The sequence below is a fragment of the Myripristis murdjan genome, chromosome 8 (assembly GCF_902150065.1).
Source record: "Myripristis murdjan chromosome 8, fMyrMur1.1, whole genome shotgun sequence".
Classification (NCBI taxonomy): Eukaryota; Metazoa; Chordata; class Actinopteri; order Holocentriformes; family Holocentridae; genus Myripristis; species Myripristis murdjan.
In genome coordinates, this window is record NC_043987.1 from 15,198,792 (window position 1) to 15,218,599 (window position 19,808).

General features: G+C 43.1%; 2 protein-coding genes across 3 annotated transcripts; one reads left to right on the plus strand and one right to left on the minus strand.

The window, feature by feature from the left end:
- On the minus strand, positions 1–3,570 carry LOC115364043 (GTPase IMAP family member 8-like). The gene is made up of 6 exons (XM_030058452.1): positions 3,519–3,570; positions 2,659–3,378; positions 1,635–2,348; positions 1,421–1,542; positions 603–1,302; positions 1–503 (listed from the first exon to the last, which is right to left on the minus strand). The coding sequence occupies exons 1-6, from the start codon at positions 3,547–3,549 to the stop codon at positions 217–219; spliced, it is 2,574 nt and encodes an 857-aa protein (XP_029914312.1). The 5' UTR covers positions 3,550–3,570; the 3' UTR covers positions 1–216.
- A 1,251-nt stretch (positions 3,571–4,821) lies between these two features.
- On the plus strand, positions 4,822–19,409 carry atad5a (ATPase family AAA domain containing 5a). Of its 2 annotated transcripts, none has more exons than XM_030058726.1 (22): positions 4,822–5,222; positions 5,606–5,669; positions 5,797–7,580; positions 7,704–7,788; positions 7,877–8,038; positions 8,958–9,102; positions 9,201–9,434; positions 9,599–9,747; positions 10,327–10,477; positions 11,246–11,572; positions 12,698–12,794; positions 13,037–13,119; positions 13,231–13,367; positions 14,175–14,349; positions 14,971–15,138; positions 15,285–15,512; positions 15,630–15,694; positions 15,886–16,075; positions 16,567–16,724; positions 16,913–17,838; positions 18,019–18,177; positions 18,507–19,409. In XM_030058726.1, exons 2-22 carry the CDS (start codon positions 5,619–5,621, stop codon positions 18,583–18,585), a joined length of 5,553 nt encoding a protein of 1,850 aa, XP_029914586.1. In that variant the 5' UTR covers positions 4,822–5,222; positions 5,606–5,618; the 3' UTR covers positions 18,586–19,409. The 2 variants fall into 2 exon arrangements, with proteins under 2 accessions (XP_029914586.1, XP_029914585.1); XM_030058725.1 differs by having other exon boundaries at positions 4,823–5,222; positions 16,910–17,838.
- The last annotated feature ends 399 nt before the right edge of the window (positions 19,410–19,808 follow it).

The window sequence follows — 19,808 nt, forward strand, 5'->3', positions numbered from 1 at the left end:
ACAGTACCTGACAGCTGGTGATTTTTTTTTTCATCTCCATCACAATCACCAGTAATTGTCCTAGCAGCATCCACATTAGTCTGACTCACCCGGCGTAGACTGTGGGAATAAGCGTGCCATTGGGTGATAGATAGATAGGCCTGAGTATGTGAGATGACGTCCACATTATGTCCTCAAATTCCATCTTACTAGTGAACAACATCTTTTTTTTTTTCCTTAAAAAGAATTCCTGCGTTGGGTTCCTCTGTCCATGAGGGCCTTGGTAGGATGAACTGTGTCCAACATACTTATTTCTTGAGCAAACCGATCCGCTGGTTGTAGATTTCCCTCTACAATAGAGAGCACATCCATCTTCTCCACATAACTGGCTGAGCTACCCATGCTGCCAAAACCAGAAGTGATGTCAGAGCTACCGATGCGCTGACTCAACCATTCTGACACCTTGGCACAGGCTCCATGACTCCAGTGCACACTCCCAACCTCAGAGGAAATGTCTCCACTCACTGAAAATAGAACAACAACCGATTTAATGTTATAGACAAAAAAAAAACCTGACAAAGTTACAGTGATTACTGGGCTCTGTGAGGTGATATGAAACTCACTGCTTGGAACGAAGGTACCGTCAAAGCTGCCCATCTTCGTCATAGATGGCTTCGTTGGCTCCTCTGGATCCACTGCTATGGCCTTCAGCATCCGCTTGATGAGCTGCTCCTCCCTCCTGTTCCACTCCTCCTCTGTCAGTGTCGACTTTCTTGCCAACCAGGGAAGCACTGGCTTCTGCTGTTTCTTCTGTTTCTCCTCAGTGGTGAAGTGGCGGCCTCTGTTTTGTGTTACCATGTCAATGATTTTCTGGAACAACGCTATGACTGGGAAGCCATCACCAAAGCGATGGGAGCTGATAACGTGATATCTGCTCCCACACTTGTCTACGAGCCAGCGGAGAGCTTCCCCCTCACTCACGATGTGCTCCTCAATGGACCTGTCCCCGAGCCAGTCTCCCCAGGTGAACAGCACCATGCAGTGTCTCCACACCCTCTCCTTTAGCGGCATCAAGAGCTCTTCTATCGCCTCCTTGTCTTTCTTTGTAAATCTTGTGGAAATGGAAATGACAAAAAGGAAAGCATGGGGACCCGGAGCACACATGGACACACTGCGCAAAACTTCACTCTGAAGCCAATCAGGTGCATTCGCCGTTTCATTGGTAACCACCCAGCCTGGTGATTCAACAACAGTAAGGTCAATGCCTGCGACATTCTTTTGATGTTTTTCACACGCTGTCGTTCTTCTCTGAACTTGGAATTCCTAAATCAAAAAAAAAAAAGGGAATATCAGTGTCAAAACAATCATGTCATGCCAGAGGAAACAAATGACTGACTTTATACCCAAAATCCCTGAGTTGTTGAGCACTATATTGTGTTACCTTCTTCATCAAAGATGTCTGAAAGAGCTCTGCAAAAATTATTCTGTTTCCTGCCATGCTCTTCCCTGACTCTGTTCTTCCAACAAGGACAATTCTCATGTCATTGAGTGATTGTGCCTCTCCTGGATAAAAGAAAAAAAATGAGAAAGCTAAATATTAAAATGAGGATTCTGAGGATATTCTTTGATTATACAGTAATACAGATCTCATTTACCTCTGAATAACTCTCTTAGTACTCTTTTCTGCCTTTGGACCCTCTGCATATTCCTTTGAGCCATTTGTTCTTGAGCTTGTTTCCTTGCTTCCAGCTGTTCTGCACGGCCCAGGTCAACCTCATAAACAGAACCTCTGTTTGCTTTCAGCATCTCTTCAACCTTCTCGAGGAGCTCTGTCACCTGATTTTCATCTCCACCCTTCTGGTTGTCGAGGACATGATACCTGTTCCCGCACTTCTCGACGAGCCACTGGAGACGTCTGTTGCTCTCAATACGCTCCTCCACAGTTTTCACTCCCAGCCAGTCGCCTCTGGTGAACAACACGACAGTGTGGCTCCAGACTTCATCCTTGAAGAGACTCATGTGCTCCTCGAGTGCTCTCTGGTTGGATGCATTGAAAGCCGATGACAGGCCGACCACTAGCAGCACTGCATGGGGTCCTGGAGGACACAGACACATGCTGTACTCTATCTCCAGTTTATCCATCTCAGAGGTGTCCTGCAGGCTCTGATTGTAGAACCATCCAGGGGAGTCGACCACCGTGAGCTGCCTCTGTGCTACCGTGCCATGTCCAATCTTGCAGCGACTTGTTGTCCTACCATAATCAACTGCAAATGTGTGTTTTCTCAGAATGGTGTTTCCCGCTGAGCTCTTGGCTGACCATTGTGCTCCGACCATCACCAGTCTCAAATGTGCTGGGGGTGTTAGGCCACCTATGAGGATTAGAACCAAAAAAATCAGGCATAAACATGTTTTTAGCTCAGTGACAGTAACTTATTTGCCCCACACTTATTTGTCCCAAAAAAGTGGCATAACATCCAAGCGGTATTTCACTAAATTTCATGGGAAGGTTGGTCACGGGCAATGGGTTTGTTACGGCGTAAGAGACACCATACAAACTCACACGGCTTGGGCCACGCCTGCTGCCTCCCAGACCACACCCACCTCTGTTTTTTTGTTGCTACAAAGGGAGCCTTGTAGTGTGTGGGGTAAACACACACACACACACACACAAACACTCACCCTCAGTCAGAGCTTTGAATTCCATTCTTTGTGTCTGCACTTGAGCAAACCGATTTGCAGCTCTGTTACCGAATGCTTTCAGTTTCTCTACAGTTTCCTCAGTGGCTCTGTCTACTTTGTATTTCCTGCCACCATTTTTCGCAACCATGTCCTCTATTTTCCTGAACAGTGTTATGACCTGAGTGCTGTCCAGTCTGTTCTGGACATCAAGGACGTGATTTCTGTTCCCACACTGCTGGAGGAGCCACCGAAGGGCCGCCCATTTACTGATATACTTATTCAATCTTTCATGGCTGCATGGGGTGCTCGCACTGAACAGCACAATGGTGTGATCAAAGACTGTTTTGTGGAAAAGTTGCAGGTGTTCCTCCAGTGACTTTTTGAAGATTTCAGGAAACACTGAGCCAAATGGAATGACGAGCAGAAAGGCATGGGGCTCTGGGGGACACAGGTAGACACTGTTTTTGATTTCTAACTGGTCCAGCAGAGGAGTGTTTTCTCGTGGATAGTGCCACCACCAGCCAGGAGTATCAACCACAGTGACTTGTCTTCCATGCACCTCCTGCTGTCCGGCCACACTCTGGGCAGTTCTTGTGCTGGTGTCAAACACATTTTTTCCCAGTATGGTGTTCCCAGTTGCACTTCTTCGACTGGGCTTTCCATGCAGTTCTCTCCCGCCGATCAACACAATCCTCAGCTCTGGAGAGTGCTGACTTTGCTCTATCACAGAAATGCATTATTATTTACATTAGTACAACATACAATTTATTTAATGTGTTTTAAAGATAATAACATTTTTCTCTTCTGCTTATCTGCTTGTGCTTGAGCAGCTGAAAATGTAAAATTACAATCGAACTTACCAGTGTTGGACACAGTGTTTTCACTGGCCATTTTTCTCCTTGACGCCTTATTTTTTTTCTTTCTTTCTGTTGGTTAGATCAGTTGGTTAATGAGAGACAAATTTTCCCAATACACTGAATTAACATAGTCAGTTATAATTAATAACAATCTCTAGTTAGCAGAAATACTAATGAAATACAGCTTTTTTAAAGAAAAAAAAAAAGGATGACATGCAGCTTTCTTGTGTGCCTTCATAAAATGCAGGTGTGCCTTCGTAAATCAGTAAAACAGTAACTTTGGACTTCCTTATCTAGTTGTTTGCCTAAGATTCTCAAGAGCCGTAAAGGTGTAGCATGGAGAAATCTCATGATATCTATCTATCTATCTATCTATCTATGATTCTGTCTAAATACAGTATAAATAGATGCGACACAGCACTCTGAGTCTATCAGTAGTCAAGAATAAATACAGTTGTATACAAACACATACATCATATCCAGTATTGTCCCGCCTTGGATTGTTTAAGCTCCTTATACAGCCAGGTGTTAGTCCATGTTTTCCGTATTTGTCACATAAACAGAAGACTGAACATTGAAAGCACTTGTTGGTTGTCTCTTGACCGATCCAAATAGTTCAATACCCTCTTGAGTGCACTCTCTCTAGTCACTGTGTCACTTGAGGTTGGACCAGGCATATATATAGTGTTGCTACACACCTCCCTCACTGTCACAGATTGAATAGGAAAACAACGAACAAGTGCACTTCCTCTGCAGTGAGTCACTTGGCATGGGACCGGGCATGGTTTTAGTGTTGCATAATTTTATTATCTCTGCAAACTTCCCTGACTGTCACTAAACATGGAAATTAACAAGTTTCACTGATTGCCCTCTGGGTAGTAACACTCTAGCTTTCATTTGCAGCAGTCAAATGAATATGGATCAACCTAGTCCAGTATTAAGCCTATATTTGGATTGATTTGAACGTGACAGTTTCCATTTTTACACAAAAGCTTATTAAATTGTCAGTATGTCGCTATTAATTGTTATTAGATTGATGAGTGGTGATTACAAAAATCAGCGATTTAACTGCTCTTGCAAAGTTGGTAAAGCGTTTCATTTCGTCGGTGGAAATCAATTAGAGTTTTTTCCCTCCTCTACAGTGCAAGTAGGTGACCAGCAGAGGCAGTCGTCACGTTCCCTGTGCTAGGAGACAAGGAGGCCATCTTTGTTTGGGGCAAATAACGCCAAGTGATGACGGAGAGGACGATCTCTCCTGTGATTGGCCATTGGTGGAACCGGCGACGTCAAAGGTCACGTATTTTTGGCGCTTTTCATGCACTACAAGTCTGGCGCGTTTTTAAAATAATAACGTAAGTCGAACAACATGTATTTTATCCTCGTCACTGGAAGAACGTGGAGTATATTCATGTGACACTTTGTGAGTTACGGGTTTTTGTCCCGCGTTGACTTGTGGAAATAATGTTTGTGGCAGCTTTCGTACCTCTTGGACATGTCTAGAGCAAAGCCGAGCAAGTCTCTGCTTTGAGAGTGGCACCTAGCAAACTATGCTAGCTTGTCGTTTAACTTTGCAAATTAGTGTGGCGGTAACAACACACGGCTGTTCACCGCGGCTCACATTATGAAGCTTGCCGCTGTTGGTCTTGTACGCGAACCGGAGCGTGAATAAAAGCAAGATATTTCCTGAAGTTGCAGTGCTACATCTTGGTAAGTTGTGTTCCTTTGTTTAGCGGCTGTCTGATACACAGTTGGCTTTGCTGCTGATCCTCAGTCAGTTGGTCCTTGACATATAAATTAGAAATTGTTATTTAGTCAATACTTAGATTACTCATGCTTGTGTCCATCAAAATGCTCTCTTCTGGATTTGGGAATAGGTTATTGATGTGACTCTTAATATTACACGATATTCCTGCTGGATTAAGTTGCAGACTGGCTGGTTAAAACTGCATTAAGTCAGTATTTAACATTATTAGTACCACCTGTAAAGTTACAAACGTAAGCTGATAGTTATCCAGCCTGTCCTTTCTGTGCTATTTAGTGAATGCCATTTCAGGCCTCCACGTAAATAACAGCATTGTCTTTTCAATTAGGTCTGTTCAAATTATGGCTGGAGTTGTGGCTATGGCATCTGTCATTGAGGACTTTGAGACTCAGGTATTTCTAAGACACTGTTTTTCAGATCATGTATAAACGAGCACTGGTTGTTATACGTTAAAGTTTTATTGTTATAATACATTCATATGCTTTCTCATATTTTACCTTCCATAACACTTTTTAACAGCCTTGCAAGAAATCACGCAAAGATGGTGGCAGTCCTGTTGTCAAGACAATCACAAATTACTTCCCACCGGTGCCTAAGGCTATTGAGAAACCTTTCTCTCCGCCCCGTTCCAACAACATTATGGACTACTTCAGCCGGAAGACGCTGCCTTCCAGGGAGAAGACCAGCACACCAGAGCAGTCCAAGGAGAACTGTCAGAAGACTCAGTCTGCAGAAAAACACGGTGCTCGAGAGGCAGCGCTGAAACAGCCTTCTCAGAAACGTGCAAGAAGGGCCAGCAAAGCTGCCAGGAGACTTCAGGAGCTTGAGACCAGTGGCTCTACTGCGGAGGGGAAATGTCCAGGTGTGAAAGAACCAGATGGAAGTGGAGACTCAACAGGACAGCCAGTCAGCAGCTGTGGCATTCTGGGAAGCGATACAGCTGCTCTGCTGGCTCAGCTCAGTGCTGATGCTTGTATAGCTGATGAAGTCTCAGAGAAGACAGACACTGTGACTGTCTGTGTTGAGCACGCACAAAAAGATGAGCACCATGCAGAAGGTTCCAGCTGTGGTGGTGATGTAAAACTTAAACCAGAATTAAACTCTAATGCATTATCTCCAGGTGCACCTTTGAAGGATAAAGTGAGACGGGCTAAACCTGCTGTGAGAAACTCTAAGAAAATGCAGCCACTGGAGGCAAAGCCTTCAGAGGCAGAGAGGAACGATGTGGAGAAATCCTTCAGTGATGTTAGCATGGAGGTAAATGTGGATGAGTCCTCTCAGATAAACACCAGCACAATCACCATCTCGTTTGAGGATTTCCTGCAGAGCCAGAACCAAGAGAAGATGGAAGAGAATAAAGATAAGGGAGAGGAGAGTAAAAGTTCAACTGAGGGAGAAAAGATGGAGACAGACCAATTGGGTCTTCTGAAAGCGGAGGAAAAGGTGGATTCTGGGGAGCCATCCATTCAAGTGTCACCCCGGACTGTCACCATCCAGGCTGAAGTGCATGCAGTCTCACCCAAACAAGAAGCAGTGAAGACTAGTGGAAAGATGGCCTCCATCTTTACCATGAGAAAAGGTACAGTGAGCCCCAAAGAGGTGACACTGTCACAGGTTACACATCAGCTACCCTCTTCTTCTGTGACAGTCAAGCGGAAATCCAATGTGGTTCTCCAGGAGGAAGATCTAGAGCTTGATGTGGTGGAGAGTGAATCCACGCCTAAATGTAACCAGGCAGAGAGGAAGCAGTTCATGGCTGCCTTCAAGCAGCCCAGCGTGGACGGGTCGAAATCCAAGCCTGGTAAGATCCAGGGCAAGCTGAAGAAAAATGCAGAGAAGACTTCAGAACCTGGAGACAAGGCAGCTGGAGAGGACGCTATAGCTGTGCCCTCTGTGGAGCAACTTGATGCTCCTCCTCCAGAAAACAAGGGAACTAAGAAGAAACCAGCAAGGAAAGGCAGAAAGAAGGTCCAAGAAGAGAAGGAGGCAGTCGTTGCCTCTTCACCAGCTGCTAGTCAGGAAGAACCTGCGGCTGTGAGTATTGAAGCTGATGCTAAAGCAGGGGAGCCTACCTCCGCCCCAGCTGTGAGGAGGTCGAAAAGAGAAGTTGCCCTCCGGCAAGCACCTGAATCTGTGACAGCGACCCCTGTCCGGAAGACGAGGAACCAAGAAAAATCAACTGATTTTGCATTACCCCAGGACAGCCCTCTGCAAATGTCCACACCAAAAACACACAAGTCCAGATATGGAGTGTTCATGGCAGAAATAGTCTCTCCAGCTGATAAGAGAGGAAGTCCAATCAGGTGAGGCATGCACATGGTCATGATTTAATGCTGTTGACTATCCTGAGGAAAGCATTTTTTAGTTTTTCTTCAGTGTTGTGTAGTTTGTAAATGTTCCACTCAGCATGCTGTCTTTCTCTTAAGGATGAAATTGAAGAGAGTCAATAAAAGTTTGTCAGTGTCTGTGGATGGAAGTTCTTGTGAAACACACAGTCCTTTTGCTATTAAGGTAAGTGTTGTATTTCTGCACAAAATAACCACAAGCATAACTGTGACTGTGAGATGAGAGAGAAATACTCTTTCTCTCTCTTTTTCAGGCATCAAATGCCTCTAAGAAAAGGAACCAGGCCAAGAGGTTGGTGGAGAAAGCCAAGGTGATCCAGCAGGGCAAGAGAACTGCTGTCACCGAGGTTCAGAGCACATTAAGACGGTCCTCGCGGGCTCAGGCCTCCACCAAGAAGAGCTACTGTGAAGATGAGGTACAGTTAAAGGCTAACAACAGAAACAGTAGCTAATTATATGTTAGACACAGATGTTCCTAGAGTGAGTTGAGTGGGTACTTCCTCTGCATTTGAAATAATGTGTTCCTTTGCTGGGAAAATCACTCTCTTGAATATTCCTCTATGCTTGAAGTATCCAAGTTAGAAGTCAGTATATGATAACCTTCATTACTGCTGTGCTGCTGTTTTGACCAGGACTCCCTGGAAGAGGTTATCCTGCATCTCAGTGAGACCTTCCTGGCTAAATAAAGGATAAATATAATATATGTTGTAGTGCCTTTTTAATAACTAGGTTGATTTATCATGACCACAGTAGAGCTAATAGCCTTTTTTTAGGGGGTCATAACCTTTTGCTAAGTAAATTACCAACCCTTGTCTAATCCTGTCTCTATTTAAATCATGTTTTCAGCTGGCTATATTCAGACTCTAGAGACTAAAGTGGTGACTTAAGAGTTTATTTTCTCCTCTTTGTTGCTGTGCTTTGCTTCAGCTAAAACAAACAACTTCTCCCCTGCTACATAGAACTGAACACACACTCCTTTTCCCCTCCCGTAGCTCACTATGTCATGATGAAATGAACCGCCTTGTCACTAGTCTCAAGCACACGCATGTATGTATATGATGTGTTTCTTTTTGGAGGCTGGACATATTTTGATGCGGGGTATTGCAGTAACACAATAATGAAATGGTGTAGTGTGAGCAGTTTTTGTTATACTTTGGGTTTGGAAGCAGAATTTCAATCAGTCCATTTAATCTGACTGTGCTAAATAATTTAATTTACAGTAAGCAGCCTGTGTGACATGGCGTGAAAATGACAGAAAATTTTACTGCTGTGTTTTTTGTGTGCTTGTGAGTTTCAGTGGTTTAGCTAAATAAATTTTTGTTTGTTTCTTGCCAGGACTCTGTTATCTGCCTGGAGGACATCCAGAGTGCCACTTCTCAGACAGTACCAGAGGAGAGTAAATCCAAGAAACCGATGCGCAGTCTAAATGATGTACTTGGGAAAACCACACCTGCTAACAAAGAGGCCAAGACTCCTCTAGGTAGTTTTTCTGTGCTGTAAAATGTTCTGGATTTCCTTCTAATGTCTAGAAAAATATAAATGGTGTTATGTTTGTTTGTCTCCCCCCCCCCCACAAAGAAAAGACATCTCGAAGAGCATCGACAGTGGTGTCCATCTTCGATGACAGCAGCCGTGAGGGATCAGAGAATTCCCAGGATGACGAGCAGTTCAGGGCGCGCAGAGAGTTCCTGCGGAGCGGCCTCCCCGAGTCGTTTAGGAAGCAGATTGCCAAGACTGCTGCCACAAAGGAGGCCTACTCCCTCTCTGGCTCATCCTTTCAGCCAGTTGTACACATGCAGCAACCACCACAGGGTAGGCTTTTCATTCACTACATAAGCCATATTTTAATCGTATAGGTTTAGATAGAAGTAGATAATTCAGTTTGTTTTATTCTGAAGGACTATGGTAAATTATTTTAATGTTGGCACAGATACAAGACCACTTTTCCTCTGACTGATGTGCATTTGTGTCCACAGATTGTCCTCTCTGGAGTTTGCCGTGGCCCGAATCCTCTTTCCTAAATCATCTAAAAGAGCTTTGGTGCCTAACATCCAACCCACCTCCATCTCTCAGTGGCTCCTTTTGTTTCAGGACAGAACCAGCCTCAAGAGCCTTCTCTGACAGGGTACATTGACGTGTCTTTAATAATGATTATGATGATGGTAATAGGGATGTGTAAAAGAAATAGTAATAATAACAATCTTTATTTATCGAGCATTTTTCAAAACAAAGTTAAAAAGTGGTTCATAGAGAAAGAAAAATAAAATAATAAAAATTACAATCAAAATAATATAAATTCAAAATAAAGAATAAAACAAATAAAATAAAATATAATATAATATGATAAACAGGCAACTCAAGTAAAATCAGGATTTGCTTTCCAATAAAAGTGAGAGACTCAAAAGAAGACACTGATTCAGCCTGTGATTTTAGTCTGTTTTTAGCCAGTGTGTAGAGAAAACAATTATTGGCCTGTATTTAATAGACTGGCAAGCAATGAGATTCAATTTGGGGGGTCCAGAACAAAATTTTCTGGCCTTGTTGAATAGTTCGCTATTGAACAATTATTAGACCTGCAGTCCGGGGAGGTCAGAGTTCAGGCTCAACTACAGAGGCGTGTTCTTCACGCCGCGAGGGATTCCTGAAATTTTCTTTCACTTTAAGGGGTAACAATATTCACTAATGATATTTATCCTTTTTTCAGGGTTCGGGCTGGAGGCAGGAGTTCTCTGAATGTGTTCGTCGGCTTCTCGTGGAGGAGGTCAGCGCCTCCAACCCTCCCTTCCCTGTTCAGAAGTTTATCTCTCGCTTCCTGAAGAGACGCACTGAGCACCTTCAGCAGAGCACAGCCTCAGGTCAGACTGACAAGGACACATCACGCAGTTAGATGTGTCACGTTGGGGTTCATTCTAGTTTGTAGTTACTTAAACTGTGTCAACTGAAAAATATTGAAAATCATTGTTTAACTAAAACAACCGCTCCTCTCCACGCTTCGCTTTCACTGTATAAATGCAAAAGAACAGTCTTGGTAGGACCCATTAATAAACTAAAGGTAATGGTTATTATAAAGTAACACACAAAAACAGCATGTATATGTGTGTATATATATATATATATATATATATATATATATATATATATAAGCGAAGAGTTGCCACTTCGCTCTGTTTTCACTGGCTAACAGCAGCACACTGGCTTAGCTTGTCTATTCAGAGAAGCGGTATCACTTTGGCTTTTTTTTTTTTTTTTACTTATCTGTGTTATCACATGCCTTCTACTGCTCATTCATTGGTAGTTGAATAGTTAGGTCTGTTTGATAAGTAATTTACACTTTTAAAACAAATAATAATTTAACATATTGTTAAATTATTTGAGTCACGCTTACTGGTAAACATCTACTCCTGCAACATACAAGTGTTTGAGCAACATATCTCTTCTGGGCTACAAAAGGTGGTCCTAGCCATTTTGAGATGGATGGATGTAAAGGTAATCAAAATTGCCTGCAGCAACCACTGCTGCAGAAATATTGAAGGCAGCTGTCTTTTGCAACAGTTTGTGATTGCAGAGATCTTCATCATTGTGGCTCATACGGTCAACACCCTTCATTCCTGTATGTTGCTTAGAACCAGAGGCTGTGACCAAAGTCACTGGCGCCCTGCTGTCAGCCGACCCGGCAGGTGGGAAGAGGAAGAGGATTGATGAAGAGGAATCGACAGTGAAGGTGGCTAAGAAGCAGCGGTCCAACCGGTCAGGCGGTAACGCTTCCACACCTGAGCCTGAGTCGACTAAAAGGGGAGGCCGTGTGAGCCGAGCGACGAGACGCAAGCAGGAGGAAGAAGAGGAACAAGAGAAAGCAAAGTCTTTAGTCCAAACTGCACCCGCCCCTTCTCACGATGATTCTGTGATTGTGCTAGATGACTCTCCTGTAACAGTCAACGCTGAGAAATCAGGTGAGAGATCAAATTTATTGGAGTGAAACCTACTACCAACTTATTGACTGGTGTCATTGTGATGTTCTGGGGTAAAAGAAAACAAAAACAAAACTGATAATTTGTGGAGATAAATGTCAGCTTTCACAATTTGTCTGTCAACATTTTTTAGAATTTTTTTTAATGCAATTATTTTCTTAGGCTTTTGAGTAATAAATTGTAAATACATTTTAATGTATTATTGTTAAGCTGTCAGCTTTACACTTTTGATCAGAGGAAAAAAGAATTTAATCACTCTATGCAATTTTGGTATCACACATTTAAAAAAAAAAAAAAAAGCCACTTAAGAAAAGGACAGGGCATAAATGACATCTAATGAACTTAAAATCTGTCCTGAGTAAGACAAGGTGCCAGCCCTGGGATCAAAAAATATTAACGGTTTCAGGTCTCACTGTAACTTGAGTATCATAGATACAGTTGGTCAGAAACAGGAAGAGCTCAAATGACCTCACCAACTGACTTGACACTTGAGTCTGACTGAGAGCCACCATCCATCTCACTGCAATTTTGGGTCTGACAAGCTGTGACTCATTTAAAATTCCACTTTGAGATCACATCATTCATCTCAAATTGGCTTCAGAGTTGATACAACAAATTAGGAAAAGCTTTTCTATAAATATATGCCAGTTTTTTTTGTCCTTCATGATGAGAAAGCAACTTTCAGCATTTACAGGAATTTTCATGACGTCATAAGTAAAACCACAATTAAGTGCAGTCATGTTTAAGTGCTTCACACATTCTAGCTCTCCATATTTCATAGTATTAGTTTTTTGGGTAATGGCAGTAAATTGACAAAATCCATTCCAAAGGCTGTCCTTTAACCGGGATGCCTGGGGGCAAGCCCTGTGATTGCAAGCATCCACCTTGCTCAATGATCCTTGAGTACGACACTGAACACCACTCTGTGGAGGCGGCCAAGCAAAGAGAATTTCTCATCTTTCAAAGACACATAAGTAGGTCCACTACAGCAGCTGGATTTTTATCACATACAGGATAGATAGCAGGTTGTTCCTCTTCAGTCCATTGCTCAGTGGATGATGGGTGTTGTTCCCTGCATGGAAACTCAGTCTGCTGTTTGTTTCTCAGATTTTGGGAGGGAGGATGTGCTGTGGACAGACAAGTATCAGCCCCAGCACTCGAGTGACATCATAGGAAACACGGCCTCAGTCAGGAAGCTGCACAGGTAGGGGAATGCATCTGTTTTACTGTCACTGCACCTGAACACAGTCTGTGGGCTTGATACTATGTTTAGCCCTTTGACACAGACCATTTAAACCAGCCATACCTCTTGTCATGTGGAGACTGGCTAGAAACAGGCTCATAACTCATTAGGGTCTAATTTAAGACTACGACATTTTTCCTCTCTAAATTCATCATGTATAAAGATTCAAGAAAAAAACATCTAATCTCTTCCTTTTCTCACAGTTGGCTCAAGGAATGGAAACTCCGCACAGATCGAGAAGAGAGAAAAAAGCAGAAAGAGAAGAAACAAGGGGAAGGCAGCAATGGTGGGAGAGTAGAAGAATGCTGACAACTTTTTTTCTCGCTTTATTGTTAAATTTGTAATTTCCTCTGTTAGTTTGGTGTTCTGACCTGCTAACAGACCTTTCTGTGTCTAGACTCTGACTGGGACTGCGGAGAGGAAGACTCTCAGGATGGAGATGACATGCTGTGTAATACGCTGCTCATCACCGGACCCACTGGAGTGGGAAAAACTGCTGCTGTCTATGCCTGTGCTCAGGAGCTAGGCTTCAAGGTACACAGGCACTAACCTATCTGTCATAGCATTTAACACTTAGAGGAAAAAATAATGGCAAGTGCACGCTCCCAAAATTACAAAATCGCTGAACTGCTTAGATTACTCAACTCTGTTTCTTGTAGTCTGACGTCACCATTGTGGTGTGGACACTACACAATTGAGCACAGACAAGATTCTGCAATTGCAAAATCCTCACTTGGGTGGATCCCCAACCACAACTGTCTGGTCCTGATACAAAGGCACATGCGAGAAGCAAAAACAAGTGAAAAGTCATTGCTCCTTTTCACGCGACTTTGTTGAAAAGATGCCAAATGAGGAGGATCAAGTAGTGGCTGCACTCATTTGTTCTTTTAAAATGTAGTAAAAAGAGAAGTAAACGCAGAATATGAGAAAGTGAGTGGTTGGCTTGGCACAGGCATCAAGGACCGTCTGTTCTGCAGAGAACATTTTAGCGCAAACAATAGACTACCATCAGTAGTCTAAACCAGTTATTTATTTATTTATTTATTATTTATTTATTTGTTTGTTTGTCTGTACCCTGTAGTATTTACCTCTTATGTTCTAATTGGCTGTCATCGCTGTTCTAAGGATTTTATCATATACCACAAACTAAGAGCGTCTCAAATTTTGTGCCAGTAATATCAAACATGCTCTCAAATGTTGAAGAATCTGGTACGGCTCAAACGGTCTGGAAGATCAGCTGAGTTTGTGTAGTCTGGGCCTGGCATAAATGAGGATAATACTTGTATTAGGACTGAACTCTGTTGGATTTAACCATATCCCAATTTCTCCTGGTGTCACAAGGTATTTGAGGTGAACGCCTCCTCCCTGCGGAGTGGCCGTCTGATCCTGTCCCAGCTCAAGGAGGCCACCCAGTCCCACCAGGTGGACATTCAGGGGGTCAACGCCCACAAACCCACCTACTTCAACAGCTACGGCAGCAGCAGTGCTGGTGCTGTCAGACCTGGATCCTCGCCCAGTACGCACAAAACATTTTCACATCAGTAGTATTTTTATCAATCATTTGCAATTGAGAAGACATACAAGGATACAAGGATACAAGGAAGTTTATTTGTCATTATACAACAGGTTGAATAATGAAATTAAAGTGTGGTTCCCTCTTGATTGATTAATTGATTGTATAGAAAATAAAATTATTAAACATGGAGGAGTGCAGATGGTGCATTTAGTAGTCTCACAGCCTGAGGGAAGAAGCTGCTCTGTAGTCTGGTTGTACGGCAGCGAATACTTCTGTATCTTTTGCCTGACGGCAGCAGGGTGAACAGGCTGTGGCTGGGGTGGGTGTTGTCTTTTAGGATCTTTTTGGCTCTGCGCAGGCACCTCACCTCCCCGATATCACTGATGCTTGGTAGATGGGTGCCAATGATGTTTTGGGCAGTTTTAATCACTCGTTGCAGAGTCTTCCTGTCCTGGGTCGTGCACATCCCATGCCAGTTTGTGATGTTTCCAGTCAGGATGCTTTCAATCGCTCCTTTGTAGAAGCTGTACATGTCGTACAGATTTTACTTGCATGGCTGGATCAGTGTAGGAATACAGAACAAAAATAATTTTAAATTCATTTTTCCTCTCCATTTCCCAGGAAAGATTAATTCTCCTCGCAGGGTGGTGTCCTCTCCCAGGAAACATCCCCAGTCACCAAGAGGTGCTAAAAGAGGGTGCCTCGCCCCCACCTCCTTAGCTAACTTCTTCAAAATGGGACGACCCACGAACAAGGAGCATTCCAACGCTGATAAAACTCAACCAACAGGTGTCATTTTTTTTTTTACCTTTCAGCTAAAGACTCTGAGAAAGCTTATGGTTATGAAAGCTTATGTCAATGACTTGACCAGTCGCCTAAAGGTGTGCAGTATTGTTAACAGCAGCTTTTCTACTTTTCCTCATCTCCTCACATAGCTGCTCCCAAGAAAACAGTTAAACCAAAAGAGGCTGCAGCCAAAATCTCACAAACCTCAACCACCATGCCCAAAGAGGCCTCCAGTGAAGAACAGAGCAAGAAGACAGCCACCTCACTCATCCTTTTTGAGGAAGTGGATGTTATTTTTGATGATGACTCAGGGTTTCTGGCCGCCATCAAGACCTTCATGACCACCACCAAGAGACCAGTCATCCTCACCACTAGCGGTCAGTAGAAGGCCAGAAATCCAAAACAGTGCCTAACAGTGTAGCTTGTGTTGATGTTACTCAGTCTCATGCTCTGTGTGTGTCCTTTGAGCTTAAATCTAATTTTGCACTTTTTAGACCCTGCTTTCAGCACGATGTTTGACGGCAACTTCGAAGAAATACATTTTAAAACACCCTCGGTGGTGAGTGGAGCATTTTTAAATATAAGTATGGAAAACACAGTCCAGTGTCACTGATTTATTACTTGATGATAGAATTGTGTGCATAATGTTTACTGATTTTGAGACATTAATCAAGTGAGAAATCTCAGTTATTATTTTAGTGCTTGACAGTGTTTGTCTGTTCTTCCACTCTCCACTTCCTCCTGGTCCAGTTGGATTTGGGCAGCTACCTGCGGTTGTTGTGTCTGGCTGAGGACATGAGGACAGACCCTCGGGATGTCAGCACTCTGCTCGGTCTGAATGGCTGCGACATCAGGCAGAGCCTTCTGCAGCTGCAGTTCTGGACTCGTGGTGGTGGGGGTCGCCGCCAAACCAGGCCAATAACAAACTCGGACAGTAACGGTGAGGAGATTAGGCATAAAAAGATGCGGGAGATTTTGGATTATGATGTGAACAATAACATGGTTTTATTTTTATTAATAATTACCTCTTCATGTACAGATATCAGTGTTTTTTAAGTTTTCCTTTAGGTGTAGATAGTTTTGGTTCTGAGACCCACATTTGCTCATGGATGATCACTGCCACTGAATTATTGAACTTGTGTATCTCTTTGTGCCACAAAGAATTTTGTTAAGACAACAAATTTGTAACTAATTTATCTCATGTTATTATATTTTATCTTTTCCCTTATATTTTCATTGGTTTTATTTATTAATTAGATATTATTTTGCTGTTTTTGTTATTCTATATTTTCTTTAAAATGTAAAGACTGTTATTTTTGTTTTAAATGCCTTTTGTGTCTATTTTAAAGAGCTCTGAATTGCTTCTGTGTATGAAATTAACTATACAAGTAACTATGCAAGTATTTTTTTGCTCTTTATTCACCACAAAAGCCGGCCTGAAGCCAGAGACTCCTGGAGAGCCAGTGGACCTATCTGTGTGTGAAGTGACCGTCACACCCACTCTACCTCCTGTCGACACGAGCTGCACTGAGAGCATGCTGGGTCTGCTGAACATCCAGCCTGAGAGAGACATTTTGGAGCTGCTCAGGGTAAAGTGTTCATACATCACACATACAAGTTGGAACAGCAGGAAGTGAGGTTTTTAGTAAATGTCAGGTAGACGACCAGCATGACCTTGATAACTTTTTTTTCTTGTTGATTGATAGAATGCTTTGAATTCCACTTGTTTTATGAAAGCTGGTGTATAATAGATAATGATGTGTTGTGTCCACAGAAGCAGGGTCCACTGAAGGAGGCAGTATGCTGGGAACTCTTAAAAGACATCAGGCGAAGGGGAGTGGACCTACTGCACTCCAACATGGAGACCCTCCTACCTCTACCTCTCACACAGTTGACTCTGTCTACCCACAGACCACAGCAGTCTCTCTCTGTATCACAAGACCAGGCATGCACCGATCCAAAAGAGCTGCCCTCCACCGGGTCACAGCCTGACGTCCTGCCATCCCATGCCCAGCTACTGCATGTGGCGGAGTTGGCTGAGGGTTCGGATGACGGAAGTCCAGTGAAAATTTCTAAAAGTATGAAGAAGCACAAGAGGCAGCACCGTCTACCTGATCAGGGCCATCTACATTCTGACTCAGACTCAGAGGAGAGCTTCCTCTCTCTCCGTAAACCGCAGAACGCTGCTGAGGCAACGACAGAGGTCAAAGACTGTCCAGTTCAAGATGGGAAGATGGCAGCTGCCCTGGCTCATGTGAAGGTGAAGAGGGAACCTCTGAACCCTGAGCAGCGCATGAAGAGCCTCCCAGTGTCCTGCTGCCTAGAATCTCTGGCTGGCTTTCTCGACAACATGTCCTACCTAGACTCCTCACTGTCTTTCCCTCCATCACCTCAGGGGGGCGACAAGCACAGGAAGATGTTCAGCTTCCCACTGTGCGCTGCAGTGAAAGACGGGATGACTGATGAGCCAAGGGTGGAGTTTGACAGATCAAGCTGGGCAGGGGGAGAGCAGGTGTTGGAGATCCAGGCCACTGTGGAGGCGCTCAGCTTCCACGGGTGCAGGGATGCAGTGGTGGAGGCCTGGGACAAAGCCCAGGCACTAGAGGGAGAGCTGGGAAAAGAGGCTATAGCGGAGCTCACCCTGCCTGTTGCCCCACACAGAGAAGGCTTCAGCCTCATGCAGGACAGCCCCTGTCAACCAAAGTGAGTCTCATTTCTCTTCATTTTGTAGAATACTGAAAACTGATTTTCAGCCTATTGGTCATAAACATTAGAATGGAAATTCTTTGTTATTCAGGCTGTTTTCCCCCTAACCCTGGTTATACACATTAAACCAGTTTTTAATCACATTAGACAGAAGTACTGACTCTCACTTTGCTCCAGGCGGGTCCAACAGAGGCGTGAGGTGATGGAGAACTTGCTGTTCAGAGGAGTGTTTGGCACTCTGGGCAACAGGCCAGCAGCTGCACAGGACTATCTACCTGCCCTGCGCATCATCTGCAAGTCAGAGCAGCTCAAGGAGCAGGGCAAGATTAAAAGAAGGTGAGCACACAGAACCATAGGTTGTTTTTATTTATTGTAAAAGTGAGGCTTTGGTTTGCATTATGAGCAGGATGTGGTTTAGTGCCTCTTGTAAATGCTACCTGGTGACTCATAACGTGATGCCTCTAACTACCTGAATGTCCTGTGTGGATGTTTAGACCAAGCTCATATTAAGTGACATACAGCACTGGGTTAAAGTGCAAGCTAACTTTGCATGCAGTAGGCTCACGGTGTGCATGCAACATGCAAGTGGAGTTCAGTGTGTTGAAATGGGCCCTCCAAATGTTGGCCTGTCCCCCTGAAAACTCAGAGGTTTTGTTTTTCCTCAGGTTCCTACACTACCTCGATGCGATCCACCTGGGTCTTGACAGGAGCACTCTGCAACACCTAGCTGAGGACTTTCCCTAAACTACTACAGCATTTGTCCTCAGGATCACTCAGGCCTTAACCAAGATTTGTCCTTTGAGTGTCCACCAGCCTGGGCAGTCACCCATCATAAAACTGGAACAAAGAACCGTGTCTAAGAGCATGTTGTGGATGCAAAGACGGACATTTTAGTGACACCATGTATCACTGTTGGCAATACTCTGCTTCTTGTGATCCTGGTGATGAATTTGTGAGCTCAATCAGTAGCTAAACAGGTGTGTGTGCACGCAAGGGCTCACTGCAGAGGAGACTCCAGTCAATTGTACATGTATTTCTTCCAAAATGTTCATAAATGCATCACAGAGTACAAGTTTTTGAAATGTTTGTTGGTTAATTGTTAAAAGCTACAGCACATCTTTCTGGTGCTTTCAAAGAATGCACTAATTACTACTATCTATATCCATTTGTAATATAAAATGTATTGGTGTGTGACTTAGTTTGTTGTAAAATAGAGTTTTATGCTTATTGGAGTTTTTAGCCCTGTTTTATAAGTTTGCTCAGTCATGGAAGTACTGATCATATTAACACTTTACTACGACTTTATCTGTATCTGTATGTGTTTGATGTCACTCTCACTCAGGATCATGGTTCCTAGTGTTCAAATAAACTCAACACAACGCAGGCAGCTTTAGCCATGAATCTCTGAAGTTTGTCCGCCCAAAATGTTATTTTCACATTGATCACAACGTTTTTGTTTTTGTTTTTGTTTTGGGTTTTTTTTGTTAGATTTTGTCATTTCTGTAAATATTTACACATTATTCACACTGTAATTTTTTGCCAAAATAAAGGTTTATTACCAATGCAAATAATATCTTTTTCTCTAGTCAATGCAGTTTTACCCCTGCTTTTAATTCTTATTAGTAGCAGTATAATAATAATAATAATAATAATAATAATAATAATAATAATAATAATAGATTACCTCTGGGGAAATGAGGACATCATAACCTGAGAGAATAACCAAAAACATAATATTTGCAGAGTGAAGTGGCTGCACAAATAGGCATCACTAGTGTACTGGGGGAGGAACAAATCTGTTCAGTCTCCAGACATTAAAAAACAAAATTATTTCCACTTGCAGATACAACACAGGGGTTCAGAAATGTGTTCGGATATGCAAATCCTGTATCTGAGATTTGTATCCCCCAGACAGCGTGGGCTGTGTCTCACCACTGCAAAAAAAAAAAAAAAAAAAAAAAGGAAGT